We start from the raw sequence: 18,279 nt of genomic DNA on the forward strand, positions 1-18,279 counted from the left end.
CTATATGTGCTTGGTTAAGTTTTTACTATTGGAAAATCTGGAGGTATGAATAATACAGCAAGACATTGGCTAGTTAGCAACAGTCATTGCAAGATGCTTCACAAAACCAAAAATAAGGCAAGTATTATCAACAGCAGCTCCCATATGGCGGACTAAAAAGTCAAGGCTTTATTATCCAAACTGGACTCTAGGAAGGCTTCAAACATCTGTTAACAAGATACGGCTTGATCCAAAGCCCTCTTAAATTGATGGGGATTGGAAAAATCAACCACAAAAGCCACAAGCAACCTTCCCTTTGACTTCAAGGGGCTTTGGAAGTAAGCTCTTAAAGCCCTAAGTTATCAGAAATGAAATGACCAATTCACTGTACATGAAAATTGCACCGTGTCATTTCTAAAATGATATGGAAAAAGATTGAGTTGTTTTTCAAATGAAGTTACAACACTTTCATGAGTTGTTTTTAGTTGGAAATAAATATTCACACAAAAAGATTTTATTTTTAAATATGGTAATTTACAAAAATACATCATCAGGACAAGAAAAAATCAGATGACTGCTAGTTTGCAGGATAAACATCATGTTACAAAAACTGATAAATCACACCATGTGTATGGCAGCATATGCCATGCACTTTATTTTTTTAATAAATAAAAGCCCTAAACATTCACTATTTTCTGTAAGGTTACTATTATATTAAGTAGAATAGTGAACTTCTTGTATAAATATTTCTTCAGTAGATACATTCTCAAAAATGAACCACTTATCTATATAGATATTGCACTTCAGACTCATTCACATGTAACTCAAACTAGCATTCGTCAGAACAAGTTTAGCATAAAAATAAGTTATAAATACAGTGTTTTCCCCCAAATGAAACATACAGTACCTTTTTCGTAAGGTAACTTTGGTTACTATCAACTGACACAAAGAACAGAGGTTTCTGAGTCAGGTAGAAGGCATGGCCACCAGACTGAATTTATGTAAAACCCTAGTAAAGGGAGGAATCATATTAACCTTGCTGTGATAAATACAGCAAGGCTGAGCATCCCTTTTATGCTTTATTATTGCAAGTAAGTGTGATGTTTGTTGAGATTAGAGGGACAAACAGCCTAGAAGATGAGGGGGTTCTTTGCTTCCCTTCGGGTCTGGGGATATTGAGGCTTGTAGCATTCCTTTGGTTACCCAGGTTGGCAAGGGTCAGCTCTCGCTCTGCTAGCCATGCCCCTCTCCTGGCTCTAACCATCACGGTCCAGGGGTGTTCGAGCACCTAGCAGGGAAGTGCTGAACATCTCTGGCTGCGGGCTGGCCCTTGCTGCTGCAGCCTGGTGGCTCTGCTGCTGGGAGAGGACCAGGTGGCACCTGCTCACTGTCCCCTCTCTGCTGCTCCTGACTGACCTGAGAAGTCTCGACTTTTCCTGAGAAAGCCCCTTCATCTGTAAGCCAGCCTTTGCATGGGGCCCCACTTTTTGTGGCTTGTGCCTTCTGCTACCATTTCTTCCCAAAGCGTGCTCGGGTTTGGGATGGGTTTTGGTCTTGCAGGATGCCAGTAGGAGTAGGTGTGCAAACGCATGGCAGAAGGAAACCAGGCTGTTGTCCTCAGCAGGACTTCTGCAGATTTCTTAGGATGTGATAGTGCACCAAAGTTGAGCTACCCAGGTTGTGGAGGGATGCCTTCAGCCCTCAGATCCCACCAAAGCAGAATAGACTGGATCCCTCCTTGGGGGATGTCACTGTGTTAGTCCTAGATGCACCGTGAGCTCCCTGCTGGTAATGGAGATGGGCACAGACACAAACACACTGCTAGCACCGAGCTGTGTTTCGTTTGCAGTTACTGAGAAGCTGCTGTGTTCACTGACCAAATTGTGCTTGTGTTCACCATGCAAGGAAGTCTGCCCTCCCGGTCAGTAAGGCTGTACGAAGTGCCCAATTATAAGTAAAAACCTGGGGTACGTGATTCTGAGAGACCACATGCCAAGATCTAAAAAGGAGATAAAAGAAATGCCCTTTCAGCCTTTCTGTAAATCTCATTTTCTACACCCAGCATTGCTGGGATGCTGGTTTTTGAGTGTGGAGGAAGAGAAGTTAAGCTGCTTTAAATAAGGTAAATATTTGAAACTGATCTATGCTTTTACTGTTGAGTATTTAACGGATTTAATGGATTTCTTTCACAAATAGTCTGTTAACAATTAAATTGCAAATCTGCAATAGGATGGTATAACCTGTCAGGAAAAAAAATCTTAGGTTGAGGTTTTAAATATATATATTCCCTAAAGGCCTGAACATGGGGGATAACTGAGAATCTTCACTGGTTAACAAGGAATCCGAGTGCTGTAATCACTCCAAACCTCGCAGGACCAGCTTCTGTGGGAGCTCTGCATCAGGCAGGATTTGGCCTCACACTTGAAAGTCTTTAGACACCTTAATTGAAATAGCTGGGAAAATATGCTGCTTTTGTTCTTGGCTCTAGAAACCTCCCTCCCTCAAGCTCCCCTGTCTTGGTCACATCTCAAATAACTTAAAACATATGAACACTGGCAGCTTGCAGGGTTGCTTTCCGTGCCAAGGCTGTAACAGGCCATATATTGGTCCTTGAGCTTGCTCAAATGAGCTAAAAAGGGCTTGTCACAGTTCGTGTCTCAGAGACTGCCTCCTGCCAAAAGGTCTTGACAGCAAGTCTGTGTGGCGGTATTTCATGTCAGAAAGAACACATTTTTGGCAAGTGCACGCAACAGAAATGGCACCTTCCACAGTGCTTAAAAGCATCCATTCGCTCTGTCGATGGTGAACTACATGGTCAAGTAAGACTTTGGTGGTGGTTTTGAAAGGTCTTAATTAAACACTGTTGTGGGTTTCCCCCTCCAAAGACTTTGGACTGCACTGGTGTTTGGATGCAAAACATTTGAGTGCGACTGAACACTAAGAATTGAACTCTGAAGCATATTCAAAATGCTATGTAGGAGACGGAGGCGTTTGCCTTCTCGATCTTGCTCCTAAATCAAGTGCTCCTGTTCCCTCCTAACAGTCTCATCTGCCCTCAGCCTCCCAGGGAAATGAAATCAAATGACCACTCTTTAAAACAGCCATTTCAGCAGATTACATCCTGAAGATGTAACCACTTGTAAAGAACTTGCACATGGAAACTCCAGCTATTGCCCTCTTCATGGTGATATTTTTATAGGCTTTCCATTCTTATCATACTGGTAAACAAGCATTTTGATGCAATGAGAGTTGGCCGGGGAAATCCAAGGGCTGCTTGTTATTGAAAAGTTATGGTTTGTATAGAATTGCACAGGTTGCTTCTGACACTTAAAGAAGGCTTTCAGTGTGGCAGCTGCCATTGTGCGAAATCTTTTGCTAATAAAACAGTAGAGGAAGAAATTAATTGCAGTGTTTAGCAAAGCTAGCATATTGGCAATGTCTGACACAATATGTACCACCCAGCTGTTGTTTATAGGTGATACATAGAGGTGATACAGTATCATGATTATTCTTGGTGCCCAAAGTATGGCAAAAATAGAAGTTATAGTAAACAAAATGGCTGTTGTTTTCCCTGTGGAGTACCCTCGCAGTCGGAAATTACTCTTCCGTCGCAGCTTGTACACGATGATCGAATTAAGGATGAAGAAGATGGAGCAGGGCACTAAGTAAACTGTAAAGCAGTGGATCCAGATGAGGACATGATGCATTGATGTGCTTATGTAGTCTTCAATCCAAATGTTGGGCCACCAGTAGTAGGGAATGCTGGTCAAAAAGCAGGTGATGTAGACACTTACAATTACTTTTCGAGTGCGAGCAGGATAGGAGACTGTATGATACTTAAGTGGATGGCACACAGCTATATACCTATCGATGGTTAGTGGAACAGTAATCCAAATGGAGGTATGGATGGAAGAAAATTCCAAGACCTCAATTATTTTGTCCAGTACCTGAGGCATCTGTTTATTTAAGATGAAATCTTCCATGAGGAAGTCAACAAAGACGATGAAGAAGAGAACCAGGATGTCAGCAGCAGCTAGAGCTAGAAGATAGTTATAGGAGGACTTCTGCCTGCGAGCCACGAGCTGGGAAAGGATGATGACTGTCAAGATGTTTGCTGTGGGGACAGAAACACACAGTTAGGCCATTAAGACGTAACGTTACCTTTTCTGAGCAATTGCTTGAAGCAGTGGCTCTGTTCAAACACTTGGCAACATGACCTTTATTAAAATCCAAGAAACCAAAAGGAAAATGCTGCAGCTGGGTCCCTCAGAGCAGCTGTCATGCTGAGAGGAGCATGCGGCCCTGCTCCCAGCTGTCCTTACACTGTCACTCCTTGTCCCTGCACACCAGGTCAAGGGACAGAAAGCTAGGACCTTCAGCCCTGATATGGGGTCAGGCAGCGTCCAGCAGCCCTCTGCCACCTCCTCGGAGCTGGCCTTGCAGCTGCAGGCACAGCAGGAGCATCCTGAGCAGGGGGTGCTGGGTGCCCCCACCCATGCGCGGGGTGGCAGGAGGGAGCAGTGAGTTGCACTTGATGCCGAGACAGCTGCTGTAGGACAGCAGCTCTCCTCTTACCTGCTGTGCCCAAGCTGGCCCTGTATCTGGCTCGAGTGGGATTGCATTGATTGGAGGACTCCCAGGGAAGCATGTGTCCCTGGCTCTTCCTGAGAACTGGAGGCACTTTGCAAGGCTTTGAGAAGTTCCCAGCTCTGCCCAGGATGTGCCTCCTGCAGCTCAGCCCTGTCTGACCTGCTCTCCTACAGATGGGCTCTGGGGAAGCATCTCTCTTCCCACTGCTGGAACAAAGATCTGCTTGCTTATCCAGAGCTGCTCTTCAGAACTCAGCTCCTTCCCCAGCTTACAAGGTCTTTTGCCTCTGGAGTGATATAGCCTTTAAGGAAATCCTGCTGGTCAAATCAGACGTGATGGATGTTCTGGCTCAGCACAACTGTAAACATCCCTGAGTTTCCTGAAAAAGCTTCTGCATGCAACTCTCTGGCCACAACACAGACCCATCACCTAACCCATGCCTAGAAGTGGTATGTGACACTTAAATAACAATGCGGTGAAGCACTACAGTATCTTGTCTTTGCTGTTTTCACTGTCTGGTTTGTTTCAGACTTCTAAAGCTGCAACTCAGCTATTCAACTTAAAGATAAACTTTACTGGCTGGTTGAAAAGGGATTTTAAAATATGTAAGTGCATATAAATGCTCTACGAAGGGCTTGGTCCTACAGCACCCAGCCTGGCAGAGCTCCCCACAATGGGTACGAACAAGCCTTGCAGTCCTTGAGAGCTTTGCTTTAGCAGTAAGGTGTAGCCAAATTTTAACTACTTGCTTATGTTTGCTAGAACTTACTGGGTAGTCTTGAATCAGGACAAAAAATCCTGTAGTTCCTAATAGCAGCATGGCTGGAAGGAGACAGGCAAGATTGTTCCCATCAGAAGTTTAAATCACTTGGCTAGAATACCTGAAGTAGTGCTTAAAAATCAGAGCACTAGCTTACAGTATAACAGACTGCTAAATGTTTGTATTTGACATTTTCATAAGTGCTCTATAAATCACCTCTTCTGTGCATTCACTGCTTCAAACATTTCTGCAAGCTTTGATGGGTTTCCCAAAACAAATCAGCAATAATAGTAAGGATTCCTTCAAACTGGAGAGAAAGGAAGTTAAAGGCATTACAGTAACGGTGACCTGAGACTTATGTTCTACAACTGAAAATGCACATTTTAAAACTGTTTTACTTGGTACTGGAGAAAACTTCCTCCTTCGCAAATGCCTTCAGAAGTCTACTTTCTGAGAGCACATTTCTGTCGTCAGGGGAATGAACTGCAGCAGAGTGAATGATCTTGAGTAATAGCCCTCATAAGTGTCACCTATTTCTGTATTAGCTGAATTTATTAATTTTGTATCTTGGAACAAAACTAGACCAAATACGACAATCAACTGAATCCTTCCCCTAGTTAAATTATGTAATCTTCCCAACAGTATTGTCTGAAATCACCTTCAAGAGAATTTTCCTGAATCCGTCCTCTGTTAACAGGAATGCAACCTCATGGATTTCAGCTCAGAGCGGATGGGGGGGTGATGCACTCAGAACTGCTGTGCCATTTTTTTTGCTTACTTGCTTACAAAATGCACCTGTTGTGCCTGCTGATGAGCCCTAGAGGTACGGTGAGTGATGTACTGTCAAGGAAATCCTCGAGTCAGAGGATTTGACTTGACTGTGCCAGTCGCTGTTGGTTTTGGCTAGCTGGGCTGAATAGCTTGGCTTTGCAGATATTGGATGTGACCCACGGTGCTCACCTCCGCTTTAAATTCTTTGGATTTGATTCACTCCAGCAGCTGGAGCTTGCACACAGCGAGGGGGACAGCTGGGGACTTTGGCCCCTGCTGGTAAATTCTGGCCACGCTTGCAGAGGAGCTCCTGCAGGGATGCTGGAGGTGCGCTGTGCCCAGGCACAGCAGCATCGCTCCCCATCCCTTCTGCCCTTTCTGGGTGCCCTGCTGTTTGGTCCTACACCCTCTTTTTTTTCTACAGGAGCAGATTTATGAGCAGGCCTTTCCTGTCCCCTCTCCCCCGCCTTTCTCAGGGTTCCCAGCAACGGCAGTAACAGCATGTACTGAAATGCAAGTTATCCATCTAACACCAGCAAGCTTTGCTTGGTGAGCCGGATTAGAAAATTGATCTGACAAAAGTACATGCAAGCTCTGTCCAATTTTTCTGCAAGGGTTACAGTATCTTGTATTGGAAATGCTTTCCCTGGGATCACATTAGTGCTTTTTCTGGCTGGATGATATGAAATATAGTAACGTCATTGACTTAGTGAAAGCAGATATATAGTGGGGTGCAGCAGAAAGCTGCCGGTGTGGCAGTGTCGTAGCACAGGGTTGGAGAGTACTTCTCCTGCTGCAGGCTCTATAGGGCAGAGCAGCTACGAATAAGTCTCATTTGGTCCTTCGCCTATTTCCTAGCCAGTGTTAAGTTGGTCCTTGGAGTGTCCTCAAATGCTGCCTAATGCTCAATAAATGGGGAATGGGTGGGAATGCTGTTCCGTGTGAACAACCGTGCCCTTGTGCTATCACCTTCGTGACTCCTGGCTGCCCACTCAGTGCCCTGCGAGTTCCCCTGTGGGCAAAGGCGACCTACTGCAGATGAAAGGGGACAGGAGCATTTAAGACAGAGACCACATTTTAACCATATTTACCCTAATTCTTGTTCTAATATTGTAGTCAGGGTGAAGACTGGGATGATAATGGAGATGTAAAAATATCTCTGTGCTATAAAATGCATGCAGCTTACAGCTGCTGGATAGGTCAGTGCCCTTAAATTGTTCTGGATGGCAGTATCCATTTCTTGCAGTGTTTTTTCTGGGTATTAAGTAGTTGAGATAATCTGAAATTGAAAAAGATTGATCGCTGTGCTGGGAGTTGATTAGGGGATGACAGATGGGAATTTATGCCAGCGTTGCTTGCTGCAGTGCAGTATTTCGAATTTATAAATATTTAGTTGAGAACTGGGGCTTGATTAGGGAGTTGCTGGCTGGAGCCTCAAGAGATGTCGCTAGCAGATGATGAGAAGCAACTGTACGAAATGGTGGAGTCTTGGTTCTTCCCCTTTGATCGCAAGGATCTATTGCCTTTGAAAGACAGCATCTGAAGGTCTCCGACACCCAAACTCCATCAGTCTGCGCTGCTCAGAACATGGCAACCTGTGTTATCAGAGGGATCATCCTTTAGCAGTAACCTTGGCTCTCGTGTGGGTTTGGGTTTGCTTTCCATACCAAAGCCACGCTGCCTTGCTGAGCCTCCTGCAGCACCTGGGCAGTCTTCTGTGCTGCCTCAAAGCAGTGCCTGCGACCTAAAGGCATCACTATTTCCCCAGCTCCTTGTTTTGTGGATTACAGTCATAGCTCTAATAGTGTCTGACCGTGGCTTTTGGGGGGGATTCACACAACTCCTTCCATTATCACTGTGTGAGCTTAAGCAAGAGCAGTTTTATCTGTCTGAAGAAGAAATAGGCATATTTCTTGGGTTTGTTTCTTTTATTGAGAGCGTTTTGCATGTATGTGGCAGGCTGTGCGGTGAAATAGCCTTTACAACACAAGTGGAAATGCTGCTGGGCTGTGAATAAGGCCCACTGTGTGGTTCAGTGGCTCAGGATCATAAACTGCCTAAATGGAGTAGCCATGAGGGTCGCTTACTGAGTGATAAGCATTAGGTCACTGGATATAATGGACACCTTTTACCAAATACAGTTGTTGCTAGGATCCCTACGAATCATTGTGCAATGTATGAAACTACCAGCCATGCATTAGTCACCTGACTGGCACATAGGCTGTTTATGAACATAAAATTTTAATTGCTTTGGAAAAATATGTTAGTCACACCTCTTTCATAGTTTGAAACAGTGAGACTTTAACTTCAATGTACTAAAAATGTATGCTGAAAAAAGGGATGTTTTGGCTTGGTGGGAATAGATGATTTCCCCTCAGCTAGGAGGCAATATTAAAATGTAAACATGTACTGTGTTCAGCAGGCTGATCTGACCACGGTTACTAACACAGTCATTTGCCAGTGGTTACCAGATCTGAGATGCGAATGGCATTTAGCCTTTACTTTGTGTGGGAGCTCTCTGGAGACACTGATGACAACAGGTGATTTCTGACAGAGGCTACACGGCAGGAATGATTTTAAAAAACAAATGTCATGGCAATGCATACATCTGTTTATTAGGGATGCTGGCTGTAGCTGGTCAGATGTTCTTTTTAAAATGACCCCTGCATCTCATCTGTCATTAAAGAGGACAAGGCAGTTCCATGTTTTTCTCGTGCAGACAGTATAGGTCGGACTCAGCACTTCAGCAGCTGGGAACAACCTTTTGAGCGATGCCTGCTCATGCCTAATGTAATTTGTTCTTCTCCTTTATAATCACATCCTGAGATCCTTTCTTAAACAGTTGCCAAGTGTAAAGAGATACTTTATAGAATATAATTAGTGCAATACAAGTTTTTCCTTCTCTGAGAGTCCCTGTGAGGACTGATTTTAAAATGAATTGATTTATTTGTTGTTCAGTTGTCTGAGCGCTGCTGAGATGTATGCACCCACTCACCCTTGGGAGGGAAGAGACATCAGCCTGTACTGCCGGTGCGTGCATCATCTCCCAGGGGATGGGGAAGGATTCAAGCCAAAAAAAATGAGCAGCACAAGAGCTACAACATGAGTGCGTGCAGGATTGCAACTTGAGAAGGTTTCACACCTTCTAGAAAGGCTCTCATGTGATTTGCGCTTAGAAATCCCACGTGCACGGACAGACCATGCCAGGTTGGAGGGCAGAAGTGAAACCTTTAACCTGAAGACTTAGCAGCTGCCAGAGAAGACGTAGCATAGCCTTGCCCTTGCAAGTCACAGGTGAATTAATGAGTTGGTGTCACCAGCCAGACTCTGACAGTGAGATCTGGCCTCCAGGATTGTTTTTTCTCAGTGACAGTGTTTATTAACTGAGGCACCTTTGGGAAAGAACACTGAATGGGGCACTCTTCTCAATGGCTGGCACTGGCCGTAATTGGGTTGTTGAGGCCAGAGAAAGATTTTAACCAAGCCAAAAGCACTTCCTCCAGTTTTCAAGGGCGCAGACGCTGTAATGGTGCAGCGACGCCAATGGCCGGTATTCATTTTGAGCCTTGCCAACCACTCAGGCTTGTTAAGTGCAGTAACTTGTCTGGCAGACAGGTGTAATTACATTGCATTGCTTTTGGGTTTCCTAGACAGTTGGAGTAGGCTTTTGCTCCTAGTGTTCATAAAATAGAACCGTTTTTGCAATATGAAAACAGCCAGAAAGAAGACTGGACTAAGACTGCATGGAGGCCCAGCAGACACTGACTGGTGGGGACACATGCTTTCATGTCAGAGGGATCTGTGGTTGTCCTCTTCTTGTCTTAACCCTCTTCATCTATGTGATGAGTCTACCCTTAATTTGTGCAACTGCGTTTGGGCCAGAACATTACTTTCACTCCACGGTCTTCTGCTGCAATCTCCAGAGCAGCACCATAAGCCATTCCCAAGCAGGTATGATCTCTCGAAGACAATTTTTGGGAATATTTTCCCCTTCTCTTTTGTGACACAGCTGTATGGTTCCAGAAAAAGTGTCGAGGGTGGTACTAATAATGGTTTTTTGTTTTCAGAGCTGTAACGGTAAGTCTAGAACACCTCACGGACACACCACGAAGTATATTTGTATATTTCTAATAACTGGCTTTTCATGCATTCCAAAACCACAGATGGAAATGCAAATAGAAATAGGCCTTGCAGGAGTTAAGTTGCTGGACATTTTTAAGGATGTTGGATCAATAGTGAGACAGGACAGGCAAGGATATGCCCTTTCCTCAGATGGGCCTACAGTGCAGAAAGCCTCTAATGACCTCAACGTTCCTCACACAAAGCCTTCCTCAGAGGCACCTAAACAAGGATGGAAATGTCTAAAATTTTCACCTCAACATCTAGCCTCGCACCATGCTACTAGGGCAGTAAAGCTTTTTAATGGAAATCTGTGCTGGGAAGAGAAAAAGCAATCTGCAAAATAATGCAGAACTCATAAAAGGGATTTGGTTATTCATGTGACATAGCTGGACAGACAGAATTTCAAGGCAATTTGGGTGTCTCACTTGGCAGGTGTCTGAGCTTCTGAATGTGGGCTGTCGGCAAAGTTTTAGAGGTCTCAAGCTGGGTAACTTGAGCTTGAGGATAACAAAACCATTCCACACGCTTGAAATCAAACATCAGAGCACTGAGTTAAGTGCCAAAGGTATTCGATGGGATGACTAGGATGGAAGTGGGATGTGGTGATTTCATAAGGGCAATATCATGAATTCTTTACTGAACATGAATAATTAAGAGGATTTTACCTTTGACTGCGGTTTTGCTAAAAACAAAGTCTTCATGTCTTCCTAAAGCATTAGCTAATACTACAGGAGTTCGTGCTTGCAAGCCCCATGGCTGAGCTTTCTCAGAGACAATGCCAACTTTACACAATAAGCAGGAAGTTACAGACTATGTAAAACCATCCCAATTTGGCTTTATTTCCCCCACTGCGCACATACTGCATCCATGCTAGATACATTGCTCTTCAGTGTGCCAGCCTGGACATTGAACAAACCACATCTGGAATGCACAAATGTTTGTGAAATGTCCTAGTTGGAAGGAGCTGACTGACAGACAATTTGTCTTGAAACCAAGAGCAACCTTCAGTGCACCTACCCATGCAGTCAATGCACCCGTTGATTGAAAAGTTGGAAAAGTGTCCAGGGGCTCTCTGTTTCAGATGATACAAAAGAATTTCAGTGAAAAAAAAAAATCTGTTAGGGGTGTGTTAATAGGCAGGCTTATCTCCTCTTCCATGGTTAAAGGGATAAAACTCCTCTTGGCCGTCTTCTACACTGCTAATCATGGTCCTACTTAGCTGCTTCTGCTTCATTCCCTCTGCACGACCATACTGGTGTCCTGAGAAGCAACCCAATACAACCTTCTCCTATCCAGTCACCCCCTGAATGGCACAGACAGTGCTCTGCATTTTGGAGTTTAAGATCTTGATGTAAATATGTATCTTTACTGCGAAGAATGAAAACTGTGTGTGAGGTCCCCTGTGCTCAAGGAAATATTTTTGGCTTTGTTTCTTTTCTTTGTGTCTCAAAGTTAATAGGAAAAGAGATTAAAGTCTCAAAAAGACCACCTGAAACAGGAGGTGAAAGCCTTTGTGCCTAGAGATTGTTTTGCACTTGGCCTGTGAATGCAGAGAGAGCATCAGGTCAGGAAATCTCGGTTTTGTTTGTCTGCCTACAGTAAATTGTTTTGACGTGTGCGGATGAAGGCTTTCTCCTGCTGGCTTGTGTCTGCTGATTCACCCCGATTTTACGGAGGGGAGCAGAAAGAGGAGGAGGAGAGAACTAAGTAATGGGGTGGATGAAGAACAGCGGGGTATTAGGCTGCCTAGTGCTTCTGAATGGCTTGACTTCTTAACAACTGGGGGCTCTGCATTACCCACCTACAGTGAAAACTGGCTGTGCTCTCTCTTTTGTATCGTTGTCATACCAAGGAAAAATCTCCTCCGGAGATTTTCCTTCCCAATCCATTTTTGCAGCCTGCCATACAAGGTTGTGCACTTCATAGTCTACTGAGCCTCCCCAGTACCGCACCTCGTTATCATTACAGCCCTGACTGTGTTGTTTCCTGCTAATGTGGCAGAACAAAACCGAAGTTAGCAGTTGTACTTTGTAGTGGTGTTCAGAGATGCGCTATCAAGACCTCTTCTGCATCAGCATGGGCTCTGCCACATGCTTCCTTTCAGGCTGCAAGGCTTTAAGTGGGCACAGTCTCCAGATAGACGGACCAAACTAAACAGCTTCCATCTGCACGCCTTGCCGTCACCGTTTCTGTGCAGGAGCACTATAATGAATCTATTCTTTTTCATAATGAGTCTTCTTTCCTTAAAGAAAAAGCATTCATTTTACAATAGGAAGTGATTCATTTTAAGCGCGTTGGCTGAAGTTTTGTTCCCCTCTCTGTCCACCTTGCTACTGTACCGTGCTGCAGTGCCCTTTGGTTGCTCTAACAGCTGAGTGAAAGTTCTGCCAATTTATTTGTTCTCCTTTAGCAGGATGTGATGTACTGGCTTTGGGTCCAAGTCAGATTTTAAGTCAAAGAAAGTATGGTCTTTGAATAAAGTTGGGGTTGAATCAGGCCTCAGGAGGATTCAGTTCTTATTTACTGTGTGAAGTCTCTCTAATGAGCGGCAGCTGAAGAGTGCTGGTTTTTCAAAGTCATAACTCTGCATGTAACAATTCTCCCACTCATAGTTTCAGCTCTTCTTTTGGTACTTCTATTGTTCAGGTGTGTTGTTATGAAGGGCTATTTATTGAGGTGTTGGAAATGCTCTCTTTAATCAGAAACCTGTACTGGGGTTGCAGAAGAATATACTAAGTAGACAGTAAAATCCAAAATGGGTCAGATGCTCCTGAGCAAGTGTGCAGCGTGTCCACCTTCCTACCACCCGCTTTGGTATTTACTGGCTGCTACCTGTCACCAACACACATTGCTACCTGCCCCTCTGCCTACTCCTCCTAACTGGGTTGTGCCGGTAAGCACAGAGATGGCAAAGTTCTTCAGGTCCTGTTCCCCTGACACCGCCGTGGAGCTGAAGGAGCTGTGCTGTGCACACGCTCAGCTTCATTCTGTTTGTTCCGTGTACACCACTACCTCATCTGCTCCCCTCTTCCTTTCTTTACGTCGTCATGCCTCATCAGATTTTTTGCTCTTAGTTTTTATCATCTGGTAGAACTTCACCCAGGTGACTTCTGTGCATTCTTTCCTCTTTTCCACTCTACCAGTGGCAGCAACCCAAAGGGAATGCTCAGCTGCTTCTCCCACCTCCTGTCTCTGCTGCTCTCTTCTGCACAGTTCTGTTCTCTCCTGCATCGCTCTCTCTGTCTGCTTTCACTTCCCACCTCAAATGCTCCTAGAAGTCAGCCAACTAGTAACAACCTGGATAACTGCCGCGTACCATTTGTGCTTATGTCTGTAGTATATATAAAAACTTCGTATATGGGCCGCAAATCTTTTACCACGCAGACAGGGCATTGTTCTCTTGAATCAGGGATGCTCAACCCGCAGCCCACCAGCAGTATGTGCCCTGCCAGGACCATTACCCTGGCTTGCGTGCCTCCCTGCACAGCCTCCTTACTCCAAGCTGCACACGGGGAAAAGGCTCCAGAAGGACCACTTCTCTATCATTTCAGCTTGCCTGCATTTTGCACAGGCGCAGTGCAAACGTTACGCACCTGCGTGCTAATCTGACACCCTAGGAAGCATCTGCCTTGCTGTGTGAGGACAGCCGGCTGTCAGCTGTTAGGGGAAGGTCTGCAAGGTGTAACCCTCCCCTGACAATGTTAAAAAGGGTAGGCACCCCTGCTGAGCTTACACACTCCTCTAGGTCCAGGCTACAGCTTCTCCCCCTCTGCATGCAGCCCACCGAGTGTGCTCTGTGCACGGCTGGGTCTTGAATGACCTGGGTTGTCCCCATCATCGTGCCACCTTGCTCAGCAGCAGGTCTGACACAAAAGCTACCTGTTTGTGCTCTCCAGTCAGAGGTACCCTTCTGCCACGTGTGTTCTGCCACTGCTTTCCCGGCCTTCCAAAGTCCCGAATCTGCATTTAAGTTGGTTTTAAGCAGAAGCCTAAAGCATGAATGAAAGAAACATCTGTGGAACAGACTCTCCAAGCAGCCACTTTGGAGAAGTGTTTCCCTGGGGCACCTGTGTGAGTGTTAGCTCCCAAGGGCTTAAGGGTGCTGGGCGCGTGCCCTGTGCTTTGTGTCAAAGCGAGCCAGACATCGTGCGGTGAGGAAGCCAGCCTGCACGCTGCCTCGCAGCACTGTGAGGAGGAGGAAACCCCGGGAAGCATGGATCAGGTCAGGCCCTGATCTAGGAAATGCTGCCACCGCATCCTTTTAGCAATACACTATACCCCCAAAGGGGAAAGGGATTGCACAGCAATTCTGTTACTGTTGCACCTCCTCACGAAGCAGGAATCAGGGTCAAAGCCAGCTGTCTGCAGTGAGCACTGCTGCTTCTGTGCCTGACCTTTCTGGCTGCGTTTGGAGGCACCGCCGCAGCCAGAGCTCTTCGGTGAAGCTGCTTTGTGCAGCTCACTGGCAGAGATGGACGGAGAGTTGATACTTGTTGCTCTTTGCTTTCTACCTTACCAGCCTTCTCCTTGACTGAATCAGAGCAATTCCCTCCCCTGCATTCAACAACACCTTTTCTCTAACATTTTCTCTGACTAAATCAAGAAATGCCTCCATTAAGCCTTCCAGCAGCCCCTCTCTTGCCTCCCTGCCAACTGGAGGTGCTTCAGAGGTCCTCCTTGGCTGACAGAAGGGGCGAGTGTAGGGAAGGCAGCGCTGGAGCTGCAGAACAGCTTTCTGAATTGTAGTACTGCCCCTGCTGTGGTAGCATCACCCCAGTTCCAGCACCACCGCCTCTCTGCTCCTCACTGTCCTGTGCAGTCTGTTCCCACAGCATCCCAGGGGTGGAACCACGTGCTTGCCAGCCACCTCTCTGAACAGGAATTTGCACATCTGAACTCAAAATGAGTTTCAGAAAGCAATATGTTTCTCTGTCTTGTCAGCCTGTGCCTAGAGAGAAAAGAACATACCTCAGCTGGGTACAAGGCACAGTCTGGGAGGGGAGTAGGGGTGCAGCCACCCCAGCGCGCGGTACCTGACTGCGGAGGGTTGGCGGGCAGTGGTTCATCTGCTGCTGCGCCTCTGCAGGGGACGGCCTCGCTCTTGTCCCTGTGTGCACTGCCGTTACACCGAAGGGCAAAGGGAGTTCACTTTTCCCTCTGTTGTCTCTGCCTTTTCCAGACTTTATGGTGCCTGGGTGAACGGAGGGGAGAAAGAGCCACTGCTGAGAAAAGGATCTGCTCAGATGCCTGGGTTACACAAGTGAGGGAAGCGATGCCTTCTCTGCATACACAATCAGGCCTGGCATAGCTTGGCCTCAAAGTGGAGTTGTTGAGTTAGTGAAACTTCCTTCAGGCACCGGAGCAGAAAAAGCAAAAACAGTTAAATGTTTTCCCCTCTCATCGGTCCTGTCCAAGACTTGTAGCAAGGAGTTAACCATTGCCATGTCAGCAAAACACTGCACTGGTGCTCTGTTTGAGGACAGGTTCTACATGATGTTTCTCTCAAATTGTTGGCACCCTGCAAAGCTGATTACTTTGATCCCACAGACTTCATGGCTCTTTGTCTATCAGGTAAATATGTGGATTACCTCTAGAGTTTTCTAATGTTAGGCTTCAATTTAAAAGACAAAAAGCTCTTTTTAGCACTGTTCTCACCCCATACCGCATCCTCAAGGAAGCGTGGCTGTATGAGTCTTCCCCTAAACTTACCCCACTAGTTTTCATCTCTTGCAATGTCAAGATGAGAATCTTAAGTTCCTGTGGCATGCAGCACACTGCGCATTTACTCAGCATCCTGTATGTGTACGGTGTTTCCAGGTGTTAGTGCCAACGTTACCCTCAGATAACACGCACTGAACAAGCTGATGTGCTGACACCTGATGTAAATCCACTGAGCTCAGCAGTGTTGCACCACCAAATGTTTTGGTTAGCTCTGTTAGGCGCTATTGCTGGTTCTCTAATCAAACGGATGTCTGAGCTCTTCAGAAATGCGTGTCACCACTGCTACTTTGGCTCCTTCACCGATTTTAAGCATGTTCTTAGAATGGCAGCGTTAGGTCTGTAATTACAATGTAGTATCCCTAGGGAGCTGGTGCAAGTATGTGCAGAACACTTAAGTGATTTTTCTAGTCTACACACGTAAGATTTTCCCCCATTTAAGAGACATACAAAGGCAAGCTTAGCCACGGACCGCTCATGACAACTTCTTCACTGGATAATCTTGAGAGGGTCCTGGTCAGTTCCTAGAGGATAGATGCTGAAATTGGAGCCTGTCATTACTGTGGAGATCTGAGCAGCCCCTGAGGAATCATTGAAGAGGAAACCACCTCCTCAGCCCTGCTGGCTGGGTCCCTTCAGGTCAGGGCTGAGGCTCACTGATGCTGTGGAGCACAGACACTTTCCAGTGCCTTGCATGCTCTGTGGGTAAATGCAGGACTTAACTTTCAAGTTCTCTGAACTATTAGCCAGTCTTCAAAATTTAATTATAAGCCAGGGAGAAATGAAAAAAACACACAAAGAACATCAATTCATATGCAGAGTGGTAATTGCATATGTGCTGTTCAGAGGCAGGCTTCTCTTCATGTCTGATTAAAAAAATTTTCTGTGAATTAATTGCTTGGAGAATATTATTTTCTAAGCCAGAGAAATTAAGGTGAACAAAACATCTAGAAATTGCAGACTATTAACTACCAGTGCTGCTTTCCATCTGCATGCCACTTTAAACTTGCAGCAGTAGCTAGACACAACCAAACTCTCCCAAATTGCACCCTTTGAATGCTGCCTCATCTCAGCAATGCCGATCGCTCTAACTTTGCCCGACTCATTCTGCCTGTCCTTGGGATTGCTGTAAGTCACTCTGACGCTGGAAGAGCTGAGCCAGGGAGTAAGCCTGATGTTAACCCGCCTGCCAAAGCCCCCCATCTGTAAGTGCAGAAGAGGTGCTGCAGGCACAGCTCCCTGCAGTCCTGCACTGTCTCGCTGACAGCCTCAGACAGCCACCTGGGAGGAAAAACCTGCTGGGTCCTCGGCCAAGACAGGGATGCCAATTTGATGCTCGTGTGGCATCTGGGCATTTTGAGCCGTGGTACCCGTGTGTGGCAGCGGTGCCACACAGGTGTTCACACCAAGCCTGGAACTTCCCTTCCTCCCCACTCATTTTGGGGTCTCTCTTGTTTTTTTCATCCTCTGCTTCCCCCAGCATCTCCGCCTTGTCTTTGTCCCCTTTCTAAGTGGGAAATAGTGCTGCGGGTCGCACAGCCTGGAGGCAGCGAGCTGGGACTGCCTGCCCAGCTCAGTACCGTGCTCAGGGATCTCGGGATGGACATTTCCATTACCTCTGCAGAGCACAGACCCCAGGAGCACACTTTCCAGATGCCTCTGGCTGCGGGCTCCCAAACCCGGTGCCTGGCCAACCCTGAGCCTCAGGCAGGGCGCTCCTTCCCTGCTCCGGCTCCTCCAGGAAAGCGCCAGAAAACCCGGACCCTCGTACTTCTGCTTGCCCCCGGCGTGACAGGGGACAGCCCCAGCGCCCTCCTGCCCGGTGTCGCTCCATCTTGTGTGTGGTGGAGGCAGAAACTTCGCTCCGGGCCGAGGCTGGATGCCGAGGGGCGAGGGGAACCGGGCGGGCTGCGGGCACCCCGGCGCCTCCCCCCGCAGGAATCCCGCAGCCCCCGGAGCCCGCAGCCCGCAAACTTGGCGGCGGGGAGCGGCACTCACCTGGCAGCCCGAGGCATAGCAGCAGGCTGTAGTAGACGACGGGCGCGTACCCCAAGCCGCAGCCATAGCGGTGGTGCGCCAGGAGGGAGCCGTTGTGGAGGTGAAGGTGGTTGTGCTCCATCGACCCGCTCTCCCCGCTTGCCGCCGCCCGCCCCTCACACGCTTGGTGGTGGCGGCGCGGCCCCCGCGGCGGGAGGAACCGGCACCTCACGGAGCGCCCCCGGCCGGGCGGCGCAGGGCCGAGGGGCGGGCAGGGGGCGAGGCCAGCCCCAGCCCAAGCCCCTGCCCCTGCCTCAGGCGGCCCGGCCTCGCCCCCCGGCCCCGCCGCTGCCACCCGCCGG

At 47.1% G+C, this 18,279-nt stretch overlaps 1 protein-coding gene across 1 annotated transcript; it reads right to left on the minus strand.

Moving 5' to 3' along the window:
- Positions 1-1,538: 1,538 nt before the first annotated feature.
- On the minus strand, positions 1,539-18,176 carry GPR139 (G protein-coupled receptor 139). Its single transcript, XM_040574916.1, has 2 exons — positions 17,939-18,176; positions 1,539-4,093 (listed from the first exon to the last, which is right to left on the minus strand). Exons 1-2 carry the CDS (start codon positions 18,057-18,059, stop codon positions 3,159-3,161), a joined length of 1,056 nt encoding a protein of 351 aa, XP_040430850.1. The 5' UTR covers positions 18,060-18,176; the 3' UTR covers positions 1,539-3,158.
- Between the last annotated feature and the right edge of the window lie 103 nt (positions 18,177-18,279).

Source organism: Cygnus olor, chromosome 15 (assembly GCF_009769625.2).
Source record: "Cygnus olor isolate bCygOlo1 chromosome 15, bCygOlo1.pri.v2, whole genome shotgun sequence".
Classification (NCBI taxonomy): domain Eukaryota; kingdom Metazoa; phylum Chordata; class Aves; order Anseriformes; family Anatidae; genus Cygnus; species Cygnus olor.

What these genes read in the sequence shown, in the direction of transcription:
- GPR139 (XM_040574916.1), bottom strand. Translation starts at nt 18,059, where the DNA reads ATGGAGCACAACCACCTTCACCTCCACAACGGCTCCCTCCTGGCGCAC. An exon ending in GCTATGCCTCGGGCTGCCAG is followed by an intron (nt 4,094 to 17,938) that starts GTGAGTGCCGCT and finishes CTGTCCCCACAG; the next exon opens with CAAACATCTTGACAGTCATC.